Source organism: Peromyscus leucopus, chromosome 9 (genome assembly GCF_004664715.2).
Source record: "Peromyscus leucopus breed LL Stock chromosome 9, UCI_PerLeu_2.1, whole genome shotgun sequence".
Taxonomy (NCBI): Eukaryota; Metazoa; Chordata; class Mammalia; order Rodentia; family Cricetidae; genus Peromyscus; species Peromyscus leucopus.
The window spans coordinates 65,848,359-65,870,599 of NC_051070.1; the positions used below are offsets into that span (position 1 = coordinate 65,848,359).

A 22,241-nucleotide genomic window follows, 5' to 3' on the forward strand; every position below is an offset into this window, starting at 1 on the left:
GTGCGCCACCACCGCCCGGCTTGAGCTCCTTTCTTAAGACAACTCAATGCCCTCTCCACCCACCTTAAGGGTTTCTCTGTGTAGACCAGGCTGACTTTGAACTCAGATTCATTGGCCTGTACACCACCACTGCCTGGCTGACAAAACAACATTCTCTCAAGCAACCATCTTTTAAAAACTGGTTACCTCCAGGTGGCGGCAGCGGCGCACACCTTTAATCCCAACACTTGGGAGGCAGAGTGGATCTCTGTGAGTTCAAGGCCAGCCTGGTCTACAGAGCGAGATCTAGGACAGGCACTAGACTACACAGAGAAACCCTGTCTCAAAAAAAAAAAAAAAGTTACCAAAATCTTGTTACAGCCTTCAATTTTCTCTGTAAATAATTTCTCTCTAAAAATACTGAGTTGGGTTTAAGGAAATGATAGCATCTGAATATATGCCTGATTTTTTTGCAGAGTGTCATCTTAGACACCTATATCAAGATTTCTTACTGAATGAGAATTTTGCGGAGTTCAGACTTAGTTTCCCAATGGAAGGGGCAGAACTTACCATCTCCGTTGCAGGGAGGCTCTCATTTCTTAAAGCCTCAGTTACTATGGCCATGCCATTGAGTAAATTACATTCATCAACACCTACAAATGTATATTTATGATGGTTAATTTATTTACAGAAAATTTATTCTATTTGAAACGTATTTGATGTTGAATATCTCAACATCTTATATACTGTTTGAGTCTATGGGAAATTTTGTTTATTCATTGTGTGTGTGTGTATGCTCATGTATATTGTTTATGTACATGTGTATATGGGTATGTTTGTGTAGAGGACAGAGAACAACTTCAGAAGTCATTCCTTGGGAGCTGTCCATATTGTTTGAGACAGGGTCTCTCACTGGCCTGGAGCTTACCAAGTAGGCTAGCTGGCTGACTAGTGAGTCCCGGGGATCCAGGCCTTTTTGCCTCCCTCAAGCCTATGAGGATTTTAAATAAACATCTGTTTTCTGTCAACTGCTTAATTCTTTGTTTTGACTTGATGTTGGGCTACTGTGATCTCAGTTTTTCAGCATGAGGCGTAGTTACTCTTTCATGTTCTTTTCCTGTGAACAAATGTCTCTTGGGAAAACTGCTGTTTTTCCCTATAGTCTGCGTGAGACACATTTTGCTGTTTAAGATATTGGGGGAAGTGATGGAACAAATTTGCAGACATTGATTCTTTGTGTTTAGCTTCTGATGTCTGTTTTTAAGTTGTGTTTTATTTTCTGTTGCCTCTATTAAGATCTCTGATTGTCAATGTTTCTCTATCCCCACGGCATGGTACACATAATGACTAAAACAGTTATCTTACATTCCTATAGCATTCTTTTTTTCAGCACTTAATGCCTCTTATTCCTTAGCTTCATGCATGAATTATGTAGCATATGTGAAGAGGCTTAAACAGTTTCCATTGCGTTCTTTCTGGCTAGCTGCTGTTATATTTAGGGTATACTTATAGTTTATACAAAGTAAGAATGTTATTGTTGTTGACCTTGACACTAGATAACTGGGCAGACATTATATAGCTATGTTTGAATCCTCACAAAATGTGCTGTTGAAGCCAACAGAGTCCTGGCGGGAGACTCTTCTGGACAGCAGAGTTATGGAACTTTTCTTCACAGTAAGTCCTAGGCTTTGTCTCTGGCAGCAGGGGACAGGGTAAGAGGAAATGCCTTTGTTTTCTTAAGTAAAACAGGACAGATTTCTTTGGTCCCTGTTGGTTTTCCTTCTCATTAGCTGACCTGCTAAAAGAGAATTCTATGACAAATCTGCAAATGTACCAATACGATCCCATTATGAAAGGCTTAGGTTCCACAGCAGAACTTTCTAGACTTGGTAATCACAGGACTCCTTTACACTCTTAAAATTCAGAATTTCCTACTAGCTTTTGTTTATGTGGGTTATATAGCTGCTGTTGTATAATATAGCTATTATCCCATTACAAATTCAAACAGATAGAAGCAAAAGAAGATAATGGCATGAGTTTGGTCTTTTTGACTAAAATATAACATGTTCTTATAATAAAAAATAAACAGAAAATTTCAGACTGAAAACTTTAAAAAATACTTTATTTCCCTAAAAATACTGACAAGAAACTGTTACATTGTAGTATAAATAACTTCCATGAAAAAACAAGTATAGTAAAAATTACTGGGTTTTGGTTTTATTTGCTTTACATTTTTGCAAATCTCTTTTAATAAAAGACAACAAGATTTTCCTGTTTTATATTTCATTCAGTTGTTAAATCATGTGACCTCAGGAAAAGCCGTCTGTGTGTATGTCTACACAAGAAAGAGCAGAAATGCATTAGTGTTCTTATGGACACTGCAGCAGCTTAGGAAGTGGAGGGTTCCCTGGACTACCCTTTGAAAACTACTCCCCTAGTGGGCTATACTCAAAATTTGTAAGACCTGAGCTGAGTTAATATTTAAGAGCAATTTATCTTAAATATTTCAATTATAACTTTAAACAGGCCTCTTAGTACCTACAAGAAGCAAGCAGTATATTCCCAATGTGCCAGTGAGTTTTAGAATTAAAAAGTACATGTATGTGTGTATTGGATGCTAATTTGCAATTACAGAGTGTATAGTTAAATCAGTGACTTACACAAAATAAAAACCAGTAAAATCTAGTTAAATACCACTTAAAAAGAAAAGAATAAGACAATTTTGTTCAATTTGAATCGTTATAGTTCCTTACCTTATGTGTTTTGAAGTATGAACAAGCCTTTTGTGATTGAACCATTTAAAATGTTTCAGTACTGTGGTATATATTTTAAAATGTCTGAAGCATATTTGTCCATCCTTAGTCATACAGAAACAGTCGTTTTCTGCCATCGTGGCTTGTTTAGGAGTTCTGGAGATTGTGGCCGGGGTCTTGTGCATGCCTGACAAGCACTGTGCCACTAAGGCTCATCTCTGCCCTTCATAAAAGATGTTTTCTATGGAAATGTTCAATCTGAGCATTAATCACCTTATATTTTTTCCTTTTTAAAACCAGAGGGAAAAAAATCTAAAAACATAAGCAAGATCAAATGGTACTTGCAATTAAAATTTAAGGACTTTGTAGGCTGCCTCATCTGGCAGGAATTGTTTTGATATGAGTCCAAGTTCAGTTCTTTGTATTTGCTCGACAGAAAGTAGGTCCCACTGCAGCCGTTTGTGAAAAGGTGAAAAACTGTTGGCAATGCTGCCAACAACTCTGCTTGGTCTGAACAGCTGTCTAGACGGCAGACAGCTGCTCCTGTCAGCTGTGAACTACCGCATGCAAATAACTGTGAATCCAAAAGTTAACCCTTTCCACTTGGTTGTTTTAGCAATTTATAAACAATTTTAATTTGTAGCAAAAGCCACAACTTAATCTTCCTATTTGAGTTTTGCTAAATTTCTCTTCACTTAAATGGATTAATTACCAAATTTAATCTTTTTCCACTAGATATCATTATTATGCTAGATTTCTGTAGATAAACATACTGGAGTATAAAGACTTAAATTTATTGACTGTGTTTGAAATGTAAATGATTTTGGTTGCATTCTGTTCTTCAGAAGTTCACAAAGTTGTCAGTTTTCCTTTTCTTCCTACTCTTTTGGACAAAACTTTCCTGATTGTGATTCTGGTGTTTTGCCCTCCGGATACTGCCCTTCTTAGCTCTCTGCTCTGCTGTCTCTTCCACACATAGCATGCCAGACTCTACCTCACCTATGACTTTTTCACACTCTCCCAGCCTCATAATCTGCATGGTTACTGGGCGTTTCAGTGTGGATGGCACACTGGTGTCTGATGTTTGAACAGACTTCAGTAGAAATCTGTCTGCCTTGCTAACTTGTGCCTTGTGTGCCTATTTGATGGTGGCCTTTCCATTTGCCTCCCAGGGTGTGTGTCTGTCTCTCCTCCCCTTGCTTCCTTTCTGTATGGAGGTGGTAGATCTGTTTTTTAATTGTATGATACTGTTTAGAGTGAAATCCATGTTTAATTATGAAGGTAATGCTTTCTCAGTGCTAAAATTGGCAGATCATGAATCTATACATGGCAAGAATGGCTTGTTTAATATGAGTTTTATGTGACTCCTATTTCAGAAAACAAATTAGTCCTTGGTCCCAGGACAGCTTTTCATTTAGTTTTGTTTTTAGATTATCAACACTAGCTCTCTCATCAAGCACATTTTTCTTTTGTGTTTTCATTTCTGGTCCACGATTGAATAGCAGAGGCTTCTATGTGGAGCAGATCATGTGACAAGTCTCTCTTGTCCAAGCATGCACTGTACGTTTTGGTAGAATCTAGCCCTAGGCATCTCAGTGAAGTTTTGATTAGGTTAAGTTTCAAAGGATGACAACACAGATTGTGTTTTTAAGATAAAGAGCCTAAAAGAATGTATTTAAGAGTATGCAACCAAAATGTGCATACAGTTTTGTGTGTTGTACTTTGTAAAGCTTAAACTACATTTGGTATGAGTACTTTTCATGTATGGCTGCAGGCCAGAAGAGGGCATCAGATCCCATTATAGATGGTTGTGAGCCACCATGTGGTTGCTAGGAATTGAACTCAGGACTTCTGGAAGAGCAGCCAGTGCTCTCAACCTCTGAGCCATCTCTCCAGCGCCTTAAACTATATTTGTATATAGGTTGAAAAATGTTTCTGTTCCAGACCGGGGATTGGAAAACTCCATGTGCTATCAAGGACCACAATGAATATTTTAGGCTCTGTATTTATATATATATATATATATATATATATATATATATATATATATGGTTGTATTCAACTCTGTCATTGTAGTAAGGAGCCCTAAATTAAAGATAAACAATCAAGCAAAGCTGATATTCCAGTAAAACTTTGCCGATGGTTGTTAAAATCGAGAACTTCTGTATAATCCTCTTTTGTCGTCTCCCCCCCCCCCCCAACTGTAAACTCGAGAAAAGTCCTAACCTCTACATCCACTCAGACACAGGCAGGAAACCAGTTTTGGCCTATGGGTCAATGGCTTGCCAACCCTTGTTCTAGATAAGAGTATAACATATTTTAAGCCTATTAGTAAGTCATCTAACCATAATTTTTAGAGCTGTTACACTGGTTTAAATTTATTTGATCTTAAGAAGCCAAGAGGCTAAGGTTAGTGGAACCAGTTAACAAGGATTTACTCTGTTCACTGTGCCCCGTACTGTACCAGTGAATGCATTTAAAAAACAGACCCATCCTGTGTCAAGTAATTCATAAATGATTGACAAAGTCAAGCCAACATATCCTGAAACAAATAGAGAACAATGGTTCAAAAAACAAAGAGGAGGGCTACAGTGCTTCAGTTAGATGCCTGTGGGAAATAACAAATGGCCAGTGCATGAAGATGAATAGACTCTTCATAATTCCTTCCTGGCATTTCCTGTTCTATTTTAATGTCAGAACATAGAAATGAAATCTTTACTATCTGAAAATTTAGTAATGCTGAAGTTAAGCGATATTTGGAGAAATTTTCTTTAGCTAAAACACTGTAGTAGGTGTGTATCAATGTTACATCATTGAAGTAAGATCTAGTTGCATGTTTAAATGGATTTATGTATTAAATACAAAATTTACTTTAACATTAATATTAGTTGCAGAGGTAAGGGATAAAGTGAAATTCTAACAGATCACACGGTCTCAAAATTTAAGCATATGTTCCATGTCTGTGAGTAGGTGATATCTAGGATGGGTGATAGGTACATTTGTTGGTTTTTGAAGTGTGCAACTGTTTGCTTCCACTAAAGCCGCATCTATATACTAGGTTGAACTTGTCTGCTAACTTTAGCAAGAGGCTGTGGTGAGGCATAGTTAGCATAATACAGATGACTGTCGTCGTTGCTGTTTTTAGCAGAAGCAGTATGTCTGACTGGCTAGCATCTGTTTTCTCTCCTTGTCATAATATGCTGGAGACAGTTCAATTTTTAAAATGCAGGTAGCCCTCAAGTAAAAATTCATTGATATGTTTAAAATCATGACCTATAATGTCAGTTGATCTGGAGGATGATTTTTAGGTTTCGTTTAACTGAGGAGTTAATTTTCTAGAAATGACCAGCTACAGTGAATTTTTCTCTTACCTCATTCGACATGGTTCGCACGTGACCCCTACAAAAGAAGAATTTGTTTTTATGGATTAGTAATTCTTTCTAACAGGTACATCGAAAAATCAGAGAAGATTCAGATATGGCACAGGATTCTCTGCAGTGCCTTGCCCAGTTAGCGTCTCTGCATGGACCCATCTTCCCCGATGAAGGATCCCAGGTTGATTATCTAGCACACTTCATTGAGGGATTGCTGAACACTATCAATGGGTAGGTATGCTCGTCCTTTTGAACTGAAGAGGGAACCTTCCCTTTTCCTCTGGTATTTAATATGGGGGAAAAAAGAAACTCAGGTTTTTCCTGTTCTGTTTTGAAGTAGAGTTGTAAGGCTAATTTAAATGAATGGTGATAATATTTTTGTGTTTGGAAATATAGCTTACCTTATACTACTTAATAATCCTCATGGTTTGATTTGTAGAATTGAAATAGAAGATTCTGAAGCTGTGGGAATCTCCAGCATAATCAGCAATCTGATAACTGTGTTCCCTCGGAATGTTTTAACTGCCATCCCCAGCGAACTTTTCTCCTCCTTCGTTAACTGCCTCACACATCTCACTTGTTCTTTTGGGCGAAGTGCTGCATTGGAAGAAGTGGTGAGTGACTGTTCTGTCATGGGACATTTGTGCTCCCTTTAGAACACTGTTTTGTGATAGCTATTTTAATTAAGTACTGGAGCTGTTGTTAAAATTACATTTTTACATGTAAACTAGTGGCAATGTATATGGAAACATTACCTAAATTTTTTGGATTTAAATTAGTCTTGGAAATTATAATTTTTGAGATAATTAGAATGAAATGTCTTTGTTAAATTATGAATAGCTCATTGTTTAACAAGTCTACCAAGTACTACTAAATAACTTCATGGTTGGATGTAATTAAATATTATCTCTGTTATTTTGATATTTTTATTTAAGACTAATTTGGAAATTATGTGATGTGTATTATTTAGAAGTGTTTTGGTAAGCTCTAATTTACATTCAAATTAAGACTGGTAATAATGCCAATAATTTTTTGGGGACAAGTACAAATTTTCAGATGCTTTCCAATTTTTATTTTTAACTTAAGGAAATACATACTAAAACCCCTTGATAACAGTTACTGTGACTAATAGCTACAGTAATCATTGAAGATAATGGACTTATTTCTACAAAGCAGTGACTTTAATTGTTGAAATTGGCTTTTCTTGTTATAAATTAAAAGGAGATTCTTTTAGAAACAATTTTAAGAGAGAAAACACTTTTTGTAGATACCTCTTAGAATTTCATGTTAAATCGTGAGTTTACATTAAAATGTAAGCTCTGGCAATGTTTGGCAGTTTGTAAAGCTTCCAAAGTGCTCAAAGAATTAGGAATCTGGGAATGATTATGTTTATATAATTAGGTTCTTTTAGGATTTAATGAGAGGTTATATGATTGAAAGCTATATATTAGATGAGTAGAAGTTCTTAGACATCATACGTGGGATTTGCATTTCTCAGGATGGTGATTTCTGTTCTAAACATGAAAGTCCATATTGAAGTTAAATGTCTCCGCTTTAGTCAAAGCCCTTTCACAGGCTCAGACTCTGGAGTGTAGTTTCATGTAACATGGCTTCATTGTGTTTTCCTCTTGATTTTTCTCTTTTGAGTGAGATGGAGTCAGGATTTAGCATGTTGATCATCTGTTTAGACACAAAGACCTTCGTCTTCTCTAAGAGGGCTCTTATATTTGGCAGACTGGCTAGAAGATAGGTAATTTTTTGGTTTGAAAATTCTGTCTTTGAAATTAATTTTGAGCAGGAGACTTCCTGTCAAAATTTGGCATAGGAGAGTAGGAATATAAGTTGGATATTTCTTATGCTTTTCTTATGAGAAGACATGCTGTGCTCAAAGATATACCTAATAGGTTGAAGAAAATGGCTGTTTATGTCTATTCTCTCAGTTTATCTGTTTGTATTTAGCAATTATTTTTTAAAGGCAACTGGCTACCAATTCTATAGGACAAAAAGAAGAGAAAAGCTGTAGCTGTCCATTAATTGTGGAGGATACATTAGGGATGCCTGGGGAAGTTGAAGGTTGGGAGTTGGCCCTTAAATATGACTTGCATATTTGATTGCTAAACAAATTTCCCTAAGTGGCACTTAAATCTTCATGTTTAGTCACTTGTGCATTCTGGGGAATATTCAGCTAATAGCTGAAGGTCGTGAACAAACCCAGCCAAGACAGAATGATTAAAGGATTGCCATAAGGGTTCTTATTTATGTCTTCTTCTGTTTTCCTAGCCACCAGGAAATTGTAGTACATAGTTCAACAATACGTTTTGTCCTGAGATAAAAAAACAAATCATCTTTGAAGGAAATTTGGAAAAATTGAGCATATAAATAGCTTAGGAGTCCACATGGTGTGGAATGATGATATATTTGGAGGGAGACAGTGGTCACAGGCTGAGTGATCATAAACACAGACTGTTTATGGTGACCTTTTAGTTACTTTTTCAACTTCATTTAGTATGATTCCTCCTTGGCAAAATCAAGGAGGCAGGTGTTTTTGTGATACTCTCCTCCCCCCCCCCCCCCCCCCCCCGCGTTTGTCTGTTTGTTTTGTGGTGGAACGGGATGAATTTTGAGAGGGTCTGAATATGTAGCAAGGGTCTCATTCTGTTTCCAGCCTCCACCTCTACCTACAAGTGCTGGGATAACAAATGTGTGCTATCATACCTGGTTTCCTTCTGAGAGAATAATGCCTGTTTGAGGTCAGTGTTTACTCAATGAGACTGAGTCTCAAAAAGGGACTTTAAAAAAAAATCCCCTTTAAAGGAGAGAGCAGAGGGCAGCAATTACTCTAGGAGATGGTGTTGGTGCATCTAGCTGTGTGTAATAACTTGAACTCTGTTGTGGATAATTGATTGGGAAATCTCCCCACCCTGTGATTATGATAGCTGAGAAGACACACACTGATGACATTATATCCCCTGCCCACTCAGGCTTGCATTTCCTCAGCCGATAGAATTGTAGGAAAAGCTGAAATATGAGGCACAGGGATATTTTTTAAGCTTTGCATGGTGAAAGAATATTTCTTTCCAAAAATAATGATAATTTTGGCTCTATAAGAATATTTAAATACAGATTATTATTTAAAAGTATTTTAAGAATTCCTTGCAAGTCTGGGTGTGGTGGTGCTCATCTTTAATCCTACATTCAGGAGGCAGATTGGCTTCAGGACAGCCAGTGCTATGCAGAAAAACCCTATCTTGGAAAACAACAACAAAAAAGAATTGCTTGTTTTGTTTAACTCAGGTTGGATCACAAATCTTACTGTGCAATATTATTTGACTTGGATATGACTCAATTTTAATGTTTTAAATGGGTGTTTTAAGTCTTGAAAGAATGTGTTCATTGTGCTAGTTAGTGTGTGTCATTAGAATAAAGCTTATTTACCGTCTGTATTCTTTAATATAGTATTGGTTGTTTTATTTTATGTGCATTGGTGTTTTGCCTGCATGCATGTCTGTGTGAGGGTGTCATGTCTCTGGGAACTGGAGTTACAGACAGTTGTGAGCTGTCATGTGGGTGCTGGAATTGAAAGCAGCCAGTGTTCTTAACCGCTGAGCCATCTCTCTAGCTCATCTGTCTTGAAACAAAGTTATTATTACTATATTTAACTTAAACAATACACACCTAGAAAAGAACCTAAATACAACAGATGAATAACAATATAAAAAATAAGGTTCTTGGAGTCTTGTGTTTATTGATGTGTTCACTAGTGTTATACTGTGTATGCAAATACTGTTTGGTGTGCCGTTGTGCAAGGGCTTGGGCCAGTACCTATAGACTTTGAACATTGTGAAATAGTTTCCTCATATGAAGTATACATTTTGTTTTTAAATATAAAGATAGTATAGAAGGAACAACTCTGTATCACCCACTCAGACTAAGGAACGGTATACCAAGTGTTGCATGGTGGCTCATGTTGATAATATCAGCACTCAGAGGGTTAGGGCAGCAAGATGGTAAGTTTGAGGTTAGTCAGGACTTGACTTGGAGTCTTATAATACTGTTAATCTCTGAAATTATATTCATTGTCAGGCATGGGCCAGAGCAGATTGCTGTACTGAAAAATATCTTTCCAGACATTCACTTGAGAGAACATTTTGTTATTTTTGGAATTATGTTTTCAAAATTACCAAAGCATAAAATGTACAGTTTTTTGTTTCTGTTTTTGTTTTTTTCTGTGTCTGATGCACTGCATATCCATGCTTCTCTACACCTTCAGGCTAGATATAGGCAGAGAGAAGTGCTGATAATCATGTTTTCATTTCTACTCCCTCCTTCATTTAAATGGAGTAAAGTGGGGTCAAGTAGGTCCCACAAGCTCTAAGCCCCTCTCCAAAGCCTTCTGGCAGTAGGCCTGACAATGCTCAGAGCATGAGCACATAGTGTCTAGATTGGTCTCCTTAGTCATCTGTCCACATGCTGCCAGCCAGGCTGCTGGCTCGGCTGCTGGGCCTGGGCCAGAGTGGCCATGGAGCAGAGCCAAGGTATTATGAAAAAGCACTAGCTTAGGTTTCACTTCTCTGGGATTAGACTGGAAGATCTAGTTGCCAATTGTCATCAACCAAATTTCTCACACTTTCCCTGATGAGTTGCTTTATTGGTATACAGAGAGAACCAGAGATTTTTTTCCCCCCAAGAAGCTCTGCCTTTATTTTAAATCACCATCCAATGTATAAGAACTTGTGTATTCTACTTGAGATCATTCTAATATCAGGGCTTAATGGAAGCATTGTGGAGAATTCCTTTAAAGCATGCATGTAAGGCTTTAACTTTAAAAAAAATTACATTTTGATGCATGTCTTAAATATGCACTTAGAAAAATGATAGTTGGTCCTTACAAATGTCCTGTGTTTTTCTTTTTGAGGCTAGTTCAGTAGGTGCTACTCGTTAGTCCTGTTAGAAATGTTACCAGTCTGTTTATTTTGGCAAGATAAACTGTTAAGACCTGACAAATGATGTCTGCAAAGCACATGCCTTGTTAAGTATATAAACAAGCCACAGATGTTTCTATGGGAAGAAAGGATCTTATTCACTTCAGGATTCCAAGGCTTAGCTCTTAGCATTTGATGAAATTATAGAAGGAACAGACTCATCTTTCCCATTGTTTACAACCAGTATTGTGCTTTGGCTTTTTAGCAGTGTTTTGTTTGTTTGTTTTGTTTTTCTTTGTCTTTTTAAAAGCTGTATATATTAACTTAACAGAAGAATTTTTGTATGTGTGTAACATAGTTTGATCTTATTCACCGAGCCACTGCCATATTACATTGTGGGCAATGTGGTTTTCTTTTACAAAAACAGCGTCATGTGCTTTTGTTGCATGTGCTTTCATGTATATTACAGTGGCTTCTTGCAGCAAATAAGAGGAAGCCTGATCTCCTGAGGCCATCTCAATATGTTCCTTGCCTTCCAGCCCTCTCCATGTTCGAGGGCAGTGGCTTCTCAGTTGCATTTGCTTTCTGTGCTATGGTTCCAGCTCATCCCGCCTCCTGGTCTTTGCAGCTTTTTAAGTATAGTGTCCTTTCAGCAGAATATTAGGTCAATCTAGGGAGGGATTTTATACCACAAATAGCTCTGTAGTCTGTTATTTGTGTGTCTATCTATTTCTTGGAAAATTCTTTGTCTCAGTAGTGTTGTTTTGGTGGGAAAGATTACCTGAGAACTAGTAGCTATTCATGAACAAGAAAAAATGGGAAATAAAGATTACAAATAACCACCTGAAATAGTTAAGACCATGGCAGTCTGTGAAGCATGGTGGTCTTGCCAATGGACACATCTGTGGTATGGTTGTGTACATGCCCTGGGGGGTATACCATCACCTGGATGGGTGTGCTCATTCCTTTTTTCTAGTTCATCACAAGTTCTCCTTTGTAAGAAAGAACTTAACTAATAAAAAGGAAGAACTCACAGAGATCACCAGGCCTGGCTTCGTTTTCACATTCTTAAACCACTTAGCTAACTCTATGATGGGATAGCTTTCACATTCTCTAATATTATGGGCTGAGTCAGTAACCTTTATGTTTCTTGGGTATATTCTTTCCTATTATGTGGAATTAGCTGTCCTTTTTTATTAAAATAAATTCTTGTTAAGGAACATCTGTGAAGTTTTTCCCCATATAATTCTTAGCTATCTGATTAGGTCAGTTTGATTTGACCAGTTTTGAAGTCACTTGAAAATGTTGGGGTTGACGTTTGTAGTCCAGTGGTAGAGTGATTGCCTGGCATACATGAAGCTCAAGATTCTGTCCCAGGACTGGAAAAACATACGTAAATGAAGTATTTATTTCTATGTGTGTGGTATATATGCATTTTTCTTAGTTTTCAAATAGTTAATATTATTTTTACTTAAAAATATATTTTCCATAAAGCGCTGAGCAGTTAGTGTTCTAAATTAAACATTAATTCCATATTGCCAAATAATTATTTCTTTTGAAATTTAGTGAAAGCTTAATAAATGTTTAATAATTGGAAATAATTTTCTTCTAAAATGATTTTTAAAGTTGTTTTTTGTGCATAGTTATATAAATCTTGCACTGCCCATTTTATTTCTCTAGACATTTGTTTTATGAATGCTTTTTCCTTTTAGCTTGATAAGGATGACATGGTATACATGGAAGCATATGATAAATTGCTGGAGTCCTGGCTAACTTTGGTCCAAGATGACAAGCATTTCCATAAAGGCTTTTTTACTCAGCATGCGGTTCAAGTTTTCAATTCCTATATTCAGTGCCACCTTGCTGCTCCAGATGGCACAAGGAATTTGGTAAGTTTTAAGCAAGGTGGAATGGAAAATCATGGGCTCTATTTAATCATATTAGACAATATAAAATACTAGAAATTTGAAATAGGTTCCCTCAAAGATTTGATGAGAGAAAAATGGTTCCTTTTATCTACTGGGTTCTTCAAAGGTGGACTGTTACTTATGATCACCTCCTTTTCAAATTTTCAGTTAGCCACTCCCTGGTAACATCTTTTTTTTTTCCCGAGACAGGGTTTCTCTGTGTAGCTTTGCGCCTTTCCTGGAACTCATTTTGTAGACCAGGCTGGCCTCGAACTCACAAAGATCTGCCTGCCTCTGCCTCCCGAGTGCTGGGATTAAAGGCACGCGCCACCACCGCCCGGCCCCTGGTAACATCTTAAATACATCCTATATTAATAGCATCCTATGTTCAGAGGAATAGGGAATCTTAGGATGCCATTGTTTTAGTGAAAAGTGTCAATCCCCAGTATAAGGGTGAACTGTAGGTTTGTAGCTATGTTACCATGTGCACAGGGGAGCATTTCTTTCTTTCCTTCTCTTCAGTGGTATCCTTATCCTTTTGATGGCTATCAGGGCTGCTGACATGGTTAGAAAGGAGTCCTAGAAAGTTGTAGCTGCAGGTTGGCTCCAGCTCCTCCTGACGCCACTTGACAGGGCCACAGACACACATGCCTCATGGAACATGATGCTGCATTTCCTCATTGTTTCTCCTCCTCTCACCAATAGACTGCCAATGGTGTGGCCTCTCGTGAGGAAGAAGAAATAAGTGAACTTCAAGAAGATGATCGAGATCAGTTTTCTGATCAACTAGCCAGTGTAGGAATGCTAGGAAGAATTGCTGCCGAACACTGTATGCCTCTTCTGACAAGGTACACAGTCCTGGAAACCCCACAGAGAAGTGCCCTCTGTTCACAGTTCCCCCACCCTGTGTCCCAGGACACTGGATCTAGTGGACAGAAGCATGTCATGATTGCATTCCTTGGTAATACAGTTGGAGCCCAGGCACTACAGCATAGATGGCAGGAATTATGGAAAACATGCCATGAGAAATGGCTTGGAATAACCAGTTTCAGATGCCTTTCATAAGCATTGCTTGTCATAAAATATAGATTATAATTCCTCTAGTGCACTAGAAAACAGTTGTGTACCATAATATTTTTGAATATGTACATTTTGTGCTAACATCTTAGTTTATGTTGTTTGGTTATATGAAAATTATCAAATATCCTAAGCCTTCCTATCCTGAACTTTATGAAGCTATTGTTTCTTTCCTCTCTTTTTTAGTTTATTAGAAGAAAGGGTAACAAGACTCCATGGTCAGTTACAACGACATCAGCAACAGTTACTTGCTTCTCCTGGATCAAGCACCGTTGACAACAAAATGCTTGATGATCTCTACGAAGATATTCACTGGCTTATTTTAGTTACAGGTCAGTTGCCTTTTTCTTCTTAGAATGTAGTTGTCAGTGAAACTGTTTACACTCTAAAAGAAGCCTCATATATTAAGAATAATAGTTTAGAGCTGAATGTGTTATTCCAGCACTTGGGAGGTTGAGATAGAAGGGTTGTGAATTTGAGGCCAGCTTGGGCTACGTAAGGAGACCCAGTCTCAAACAACAATAAAATATATATAGTTCATACATAGTATTGAATGAAACTTGGATATAGTTGCTGCTAACATAGCAATAGATATATATTTTAAAAACCGCTGGCTATCGTATTCAGGGCCTGTTGTATGCCAGATGTTTTCTTTGGATCTCATTGTAGCCCACTGAATTAGTATTGCTGAGTGGTGTTATTCATCATCATCAACATCTTCCCCATCTAACAGATGAAGAAGCTGAAAGTATAAGAAATGGTCATACTGCAGTTAACTTTTGGAGGCAGAATGCAAATCTAGGCAGTCTGACTTTTAGGGTCTTTTTCCTTGACCACTAGACCTAATTAGTGTTTTTATATTGTAATCAAGGGGGGGAAACTTGGCTTTTAAAAAGTTATGGATGAATAGATTCCTGATATAATAGCAGAATTCCCATTAACTTGACAGAATAAATTACTCAAGTTTTCAAAGCCTACATGTCACCATGCATTATGAAATTGATGACTAAAACATTTGTCCTTTACCTTTGCTGTATTTTTGAGGGTTTTAATTTTCTGAGAAATTGACAGTTTCTGCACCTCATCTTGAAATTAACAGTTTAACATAATTTACTTTTACATCAACCTGTGTGATGTATATAAATCAAAACTGAAAGCATTTATAGTGCAATTTGGTAAATAGATTTGTTAAGTGTTCATTTTTAATTTTTTTTAAACTGAAGGCTACCTCTTAGCTGATGATACTCAGGGAGAGACTCCGCTAATACCTCCAGAAATAATGGAATATTCCATTAAGCATTCATCTGAAGTTGACATTAATACAACACTTCAAATTTTGGGATCTCCAGGAGAAAAGGCTTCTTCCATCCCAGGGTACAGCAGGACAGATTCTGTGATTAGGTAATATGAACTCTATAGCTGCGCTCTTGTAATTTATGCTGTCTCATGAACTCTGAGTTGATGGGTAGATGACTGGAGGGGTAGGTACGCTTTAAATTGGATACATGAAAGAAATGAGAACTTGGAGAAGCCTTGAAACATAAGGATGGCAAGGGCACGCTGGCAGGAATTGGCAGGGCTATCCAGTACTGAAAAGAACAAATGTAAAATGATTCTGGATGCAAGACTTGGAAGCGGCATTCACTCTAATTTACTAGGAACACAGTGTTTGTCCATCAGTAAGCAGTAATGATGTATGTGCAGGCACCTTTCATAAGGGGAAAAGAGTTCTTAGAAACCAGGTGAGCCATAGCAAGTATACATTGCTTATGCATGTGGAAACTGTGTCAGTGGCTTCTTAAGGGAAACTGTCATTATTATATTACAGAAAAAGTTAACCTAAATATGTGCAAATTCAGAGCCCTGTCACCAGCAATTACAAGACAGCAAGAGTGCCTCTGAGAGGATTCATTTTCATCTTCCTATTTGTATTGGCAATGTTTTCATTAATTATTGATGGGGAAACTAAAGAGAGTAAATATGAATTAATTGTATTCTTAGAAATAGGTTTGGAAATAGTTTTACATTGTCTTTCATTGTCTTGACTCTCAGTGGCCAGTGGAGATGGTAGGGATGATAACAGCATTGGTTGGTTTTTGCAGTTACTCAAGATTTGGTCCCACTTTTATTTTCTAATGCAAACATATGTGGACAGTTAAACCTCTGCAGGGGAAGATACAGTCTTCTGGGTTGTTGGTTTTTTTAAGTTTGAATATTAAGCTGATACCAAGGAAATGTTTGAGACTTTATTTCCTTTATTAGTACATTCTCTTGTTTCCTCTAAATATGAGAATTCTTAAGCAAAGGTTTCTTTCTTTGAGGTTGCTGTTGTGATTAGATTTTGTCATTTTGCTTTGGTTCATATCCTGGTGACTAGGACTGTTCATTTCAGGGCCCTGCCATAGTGCTTTGTCCTAATTCTTGCAGTAAGTGCCATCAGGAACATTTCCCTTGTATTAGAGGTGCTTTTTCAGTTTTTATAAGTCCTGGGTATCGATGTGGAGGGAAATGATTTTCATATTTGAGAGCACAGACTATGGAGTGTTAGAAAAACAAATGTAAGCTGGGCGGTGGTGGCGCATACCCTTAATCCCAGCACTCAGGCAGCAGAGGCAAGGATCTCTGTGAGTTGGAGGCCAGCCTAGTCTACAGAGCGAGTTCCAGGACAGCCAAAGCTGTTAGAGAAACCCTGTCTCGGAAGAAGAAAGAAAGAAAAACAAATGTGGTAATAGCTAGGTTTTTTTTTTTTTTTTTTTTTTTTTTAATCTAAAGAATTAATGTGAAATTGATTATTTGATATATGGGAGAAACAACCTTTGCTTCACTAAAAATGTCCATATTTCTTGAAGAAACTGTCATTTAAGAAAGAATGGAGTATCTTCATGGGTTGGGCACTTTATGGGCACATGGGATACAGTCATGAACAAACAAGGAAAAGCTACTCCCCTTTTAGAGTTCTTCATAAGTCTTAAGTCTTCATGCAAAGACCAGCCGTACCTGTTAGGGTCGAGCAGCAGCCAGAATGCTATTGTGGAGTAAACAGAGTGGAATTGGTTTTTATAAGAGATGGACTTGTGAAAATAAGGAGGAAAATAGTTATGGTCTACAGGTCTTGTGAGACACCTTTGCACTAAAGAAAATTGGGGTGCTACTGTAAGGTCTGACTAGGGGGTAAGTCACATATCACAGCGCTTTCCCTGATTACCATGATGAGTGAGTGTTGGAAGTGGGAGACTGCCTCAGGATCTAGTCAGAGTTCTCACAAAGAAACATGACAGTATCCAGACTAGATTACAGCATTGTTGCTTAGGAGACTTAGTTAAGAGCTGACTCATCATCTTGACTTTTGGTTATGGGATGCAAATGTAATACAGGACTGATTTTGGAAACTGAGTGCTGCCTGGAATATAAAGTATTCATGACAGTATGCTTGACTCAGGTACTGGTCAAGAAATTTTTTTTTCAAGACAGGGTTTCTCCGTGTAGTTTTGGAGCCTGTCCTGGATCTTGCTCTGTAGACTAGGCTGGCCTTGAACTCACAGAGATCTGCCTGCCTCTGACTCCCGAGTTCTGGGATTAGAGGCATGTGCCACCGCCACCTGGCTCTGATCAAGAAATTTAACAACTATAAATTATTTGGCTCAGTTGTTTCTTCAGCTCCACCTTTTGATGGGATTTAAAAGTACAGCAGAGTGGATGGGAGTCCTGCTTTCCCTGATCTGCTGGCAGGAGACTTGGCAGTCAGACTGCTACTTGAAGGATGAAAGGAAAGAAGGCCGAATGTCAGGCAGTGACAGGGACAAGGCAGGAGAAGAGAACTTGTGTGACTTGTGTGTGACTGATTGTGGGGTGGAGAGGCACTGCTTCTCATAGGTGAGGCGAGGTAGGAGTTGTAGGAGGGGAGTATGCTGTTCTGTAGTCACTGTCTTGTGGAAAGTGGAGTTAGATGTGACAGGGCACATGGGCAGCAGTTACTTTTCAGTCTTGGGAGAAGATGGGAACTGCCTCTCCAGTTTGAGAGGGGTTTCTGAGAGAGCTCTCCAGGCGACTGCTGATTTCTGGGCACAGTGTAGAGAAGGGAAGACCCCCTAGGGCCGCCTGACCTCTGCGGCTTCTTCCCTGTCACCTTTCTTCACTCGACAACAGAAGGCTTGAGTTCACTTGATCTTTATGGCCTTGCAGGTGTATGGGTGCCCATAGAGTACCAAGGAAAAGGGCAGTTCCAAATTGCCTGTTGGTGATGGCTGTGTAGCCAATGATGCAGTCCATTGCATCACATAATACCGAAGGCGGCCCAGTACTGGGTCAGCTGGGATGACTTTTGATCTTGAGTTGCAATTCAAACAGTGGATGGACTTGGTGTTTGAAAATAACTTCTATTTTTTAATGGGAGTAAGTTTTTATTTTTTTGTTTTTCCCAGGGTTTACATCTCTTAAATGAGAAAGGGATCAACTTTGGCTCATTCTGGCAATAAGTAATATTCATTCACAAGTATATAAACTAAGTGGGAGACATAAAACCCTTCTGTGTTATCCCCAAGAAATACTCAAAATTGGACTGAGAATGTAGCTCAGTGGGAGACCACTTTGCCTAGCATCTACAAGCTTCTGGCTTGGAGACCTGGCACTAGAGGAAATTGTTTCATAATTTAAATTTGTGTTACATTTTGTTCTACTGTATGCTGTTAAGTATTATAATAGTAAGTCAATCCAGAAGACCTTTAAAAATACTTACAGTTTTTTAACCATTGGAAACTCATGAAAATTATAATATGTAAATGTCTGTATCAAAGAAAATGGTATAATTGGTAAATAATTTTTTTGGAGGAAATAAAGTTCAAATAAAGGAAAATGTGTTTGTTTTGAATAGACACTAGTGGCGGTCAACACTACAAAGACTGAATGCAATGCATACGTTTAAAATCCTAATATAACCATTTGATTTCAAATTCTGTTAGACTTTAAATTATATTTAATATAGTTTAATCTTATGGGAAATTTTCAATTCATCATTACTGATAAAACATGAGATTACTAGGATTTCTGTTTTTTTTGTTCACATATACTCTAAAATTTGAACACTGGTTTATGAGGAGCATGTAAATAGTAAGGGGCAGGGGAGGAGGTTTTTAGGTGGAAACTTTTCTGATTAAAGAAGGTCCAGAGAAGAATCTTCAATAAAGACTGGAAACATTAAACAGACAGATGAGGGGGACGTGATTGTGGGGTGGAGAGTGGTACCCAGGCAGCCAAGGGAGGGAGCTCTTTCAAAGCGCCAGAGTGGGCACCAGCACTGACTACTTCTTGGTGAGAAGGTCAATAAAGAAGGCACATGTCCACCAGTTTGATTACACAGGGATCTCGGCCCTATTGAGAGTAGAAGGAACGGAACAGAGACCAAATTGTATGGATTAAAATCTTAGTCTAGGCACTGACATTTATCACAACCTGTGCTCCTTGTCTTTTGGCTAAAGTCAAGTTGAAAATATATAATTTCTAGTATGTTCCTTCCTCATTCCCATAACAATATGTGTTATGGTTCTGAGAAGGGTTTTATTTTAATATACCATTAGGAATCAAGATTATGAGACAATATTCAAGATCATGAGATTTGTAGGCAAGGCTCAGTACTTAGACATTCTAATAAGTCAATTCTCAGATCTGAATGCATAACAGACTTGTCTTTTGTGATACAAAAATTTAAACTGCCTACAGGAAGAGTGCTGAAAAATTGGCTTAGACTCTGAACATTTAATTCTATGTGTTCCTCCATTTTGAATTGGGAACTATGCTCTAGACAGTGATGCTGAGATTTACATCTGCAGTTAGAGCCTGAGCAGAGGGTGCTTCTCATCCCTCCTTTTTCTTGACTCTGGAAAACCAGAAATAATGTGGGGACTTTACCTGCAACCCTGTTGGGGGAATTTCCACACATAGCCTGGTATAAAGAAACAAAAAGGATTTTTATGGGAAAAAAAAAAAAATAGGGTTAGCAACTTATGTTTTCTCCCCACAGGCTGTTGTCTGCTGTGCTAAGAGTCTCAGAAGTTGAATCTCGAGCAATAAGAGCAGATCTCACTCATCTACTAAGCCCTCAAATGGGCAAAGATATTGTTTGGTTTCTAAAACGCTGGGCCAAGACTTATCTCCTGGTAGATGAAAAACTCTATGATCAGGTAAGGATGTAAAACCAGTAACTTTTTGAGTTTATGATGATGGCAGGTTTAGAGGTAAGAAGATTTTTTGTTTGTTTCACTTATGAAAATGGAACTATTAGCAGGGTTTGGTGGAGAGGCAGGTGGATCTTTGAATTTGAGGCCAACCAGGTCTACAGAGTGAGTACCAGGACAGCCAGGGCTACACAGAGAAGCCCTGTCTTGAAAAATAAAAACAACAACAACAAGAAGAAAATGTAGACAGAACTGTTTAAGAGCTGGGAGAGACTTGGGACTGGAGTGCTGTTGTATTACTTTTCTTAGAGCATTGTATTTATTTTAAATATCAGTTTGCTAATAATTACTGAGACTCAAACTGACAGAAAAATTAGTTGAAAAAACATGGCTGGATTGGGGAGTATCTTTCTGATTCAACAAATGAAAAATGATAAAGTAATGTGAAGTGAGCCCCTCCTCAGACTTTGATGCGAGTTTCATTGTTGATTTTCTGTAGATTGCTTCTTAGCTGATCTTTCTGACTTTAGAAAATGTATCTCTTTTAAGATAAGTTTGCCATTGAGCACAGCCTTTGGCGCAGATACAGAGGGCTCCCAGTGGATTATTGGCTACCTCTTACAGAAAGTCATCAGCAATCTGTCAGTCTGGAGTAGTGAGCAAGACCTTGCCAATGACACTGTACAGCTCCTTGTCACATTGGTCGAAAGAAGAGAAAGGTAAGGAATGGGAAGGAGCACAGATTTCAGTTCGCTCTTTAGTGACTGGCAGATGGTTCCAATATCTAAGCCCAATTAGACCCTACATTTTCAGAGTAATATTTTTAAAACCTCATCACAGTGTTGTTATGGATGCAAATGGCAGCTTCCCCGGGTAATGGTGGAGAATTGCACTGGCTTTTGGCATCAGAGAACCTGTTTTTAAAACACTTTCAGGAGCTGGAGAGATCTCTCAGAGAAAAAGCACTGGCTTCTCTTCCACAAGACCCGGATTTTATCCTAGCACACAAGTAATAGCTCACAACTGGATGTGACTCCAGTTCCAAAGATGCCCTTATCTGGCCTATTTTGGTATCAGCACACAATGTTCACAGACATACATGCAGGCAAAATACTCATACACATAAAATAATAATCTCTTAAAAACCCACTTTCATGTATTAAATATTCTCATTTGATATTTTTCAGTCCCACCACACATACACATACCCCTAAGTTGTCCGTGTCCCCCCCCCCTTCTTTTTCTCCCAAGACAAAGTTTCTTTGTGTAGCCCTAGCTAGCCTTGACCAGGCTGGCATCAACTCAGAGATCAGCCTACCACTGCCTCCCAAGTGCTGGCATTAAAGGCTTGCACCACCACTGCCTGGCTCAGTGATTCTATTTATTGGGAATCAATAAATGTTTAAACTGATGTTACAAAGTTAAACTTTTTTTGTACTTTCTATAGAAAATTGTATTTTTTTTCCTTTCCGGAGCTGAGGACCGAACCCAGGGCCTTGCACTTGCTAGGCAAGTGCTCTACCACTGAGCTAAATCCCCAACCCCGAAATTGTATTTTTCTTACTGCATAGGAATATTATTATTGTTAATGCTATTGACTTTGAGTGTTGCACATAAAGGATCTCACATGAGCATGAGATTCAGAGCTGTACCTGTCACCTTGTTTTCCCCAGAGAATCTGATTCTATCTCTTTGGAGTAGAGAAGGCAGCAACAGACCAAGAACAAGCCAGTTTGTTGGAGCAGTGAATGTATTAGAGTTACCTCCAGGAATGTGGGTGCAGGGTTATTTGCAGGTCAGCTGCATCACCAAAAAGCACACTCCTCCACTGGGTGACTCTCACGACAGCTTACCACTGGAGCCCCTTGCACAGTTGGGGGCAGCCAGAGCACTAAAGAGTCCGCTTAGCCAGCAGTTGATCACCACAGATAGAACCTGAGAGATGGGCTTTCTTAGAAGTTACCTGAACCTCTTCCTCCCTTCACAAGAAAATGGCTATACAGCCATTCTCATTTTACAGTCAGAAAATTGATGATGAAAAAATTAAGTATAAAATTCT

General features: G+C 38.2%; 1 protein-coding gene across 2 annotated transcripts in view; it reads left to right on the plus strand.

Annotated features, from left to right (window-relative positions):
- Positions 1–22,241, plus strand: part of Xpo4 (exportin 4) — a 91,818-nt gene that overhangs the window by 56,138 nt on the left and 13,439 nt on the right. For both annotated transcript variants that reach the window (XM_028870410.2, XM_028870411.1), the window contains exons 7-15: positions 1,541–1,653; positions 6,180–6,337; positions 6,546–6,720; positions 12,741–12,917; positions 13,641–13,783; positions 14,199–14,344; positions 15,236–15,413; positions 20,029–20,188; positions 20,732–20,901. In XM_028870410.2, coding sequence (XP_028726243.1) covers positions 1,541–1,653; positions 6,180–6,337; positions 6,546–6,720; positions 12,741–12,917; positions 13,641–13,783; positions 14,199–14,344; positions 15,236–15,413; positions 20,029–20,188; positions 20,732–20,901 — 1,420 coding nt within the window. The remainder of the gene's footprint in view (positions 1–1,540; positions 1,654–6,179; positions 6,338–6,545; positions 6,721–12,740; positions 12,918–13,640; positions 13,784–14,198; positions 14,345–15,235; positions 15,414–20,028; positions 20,189–20,731; positions 20,902–22,241) is intronic.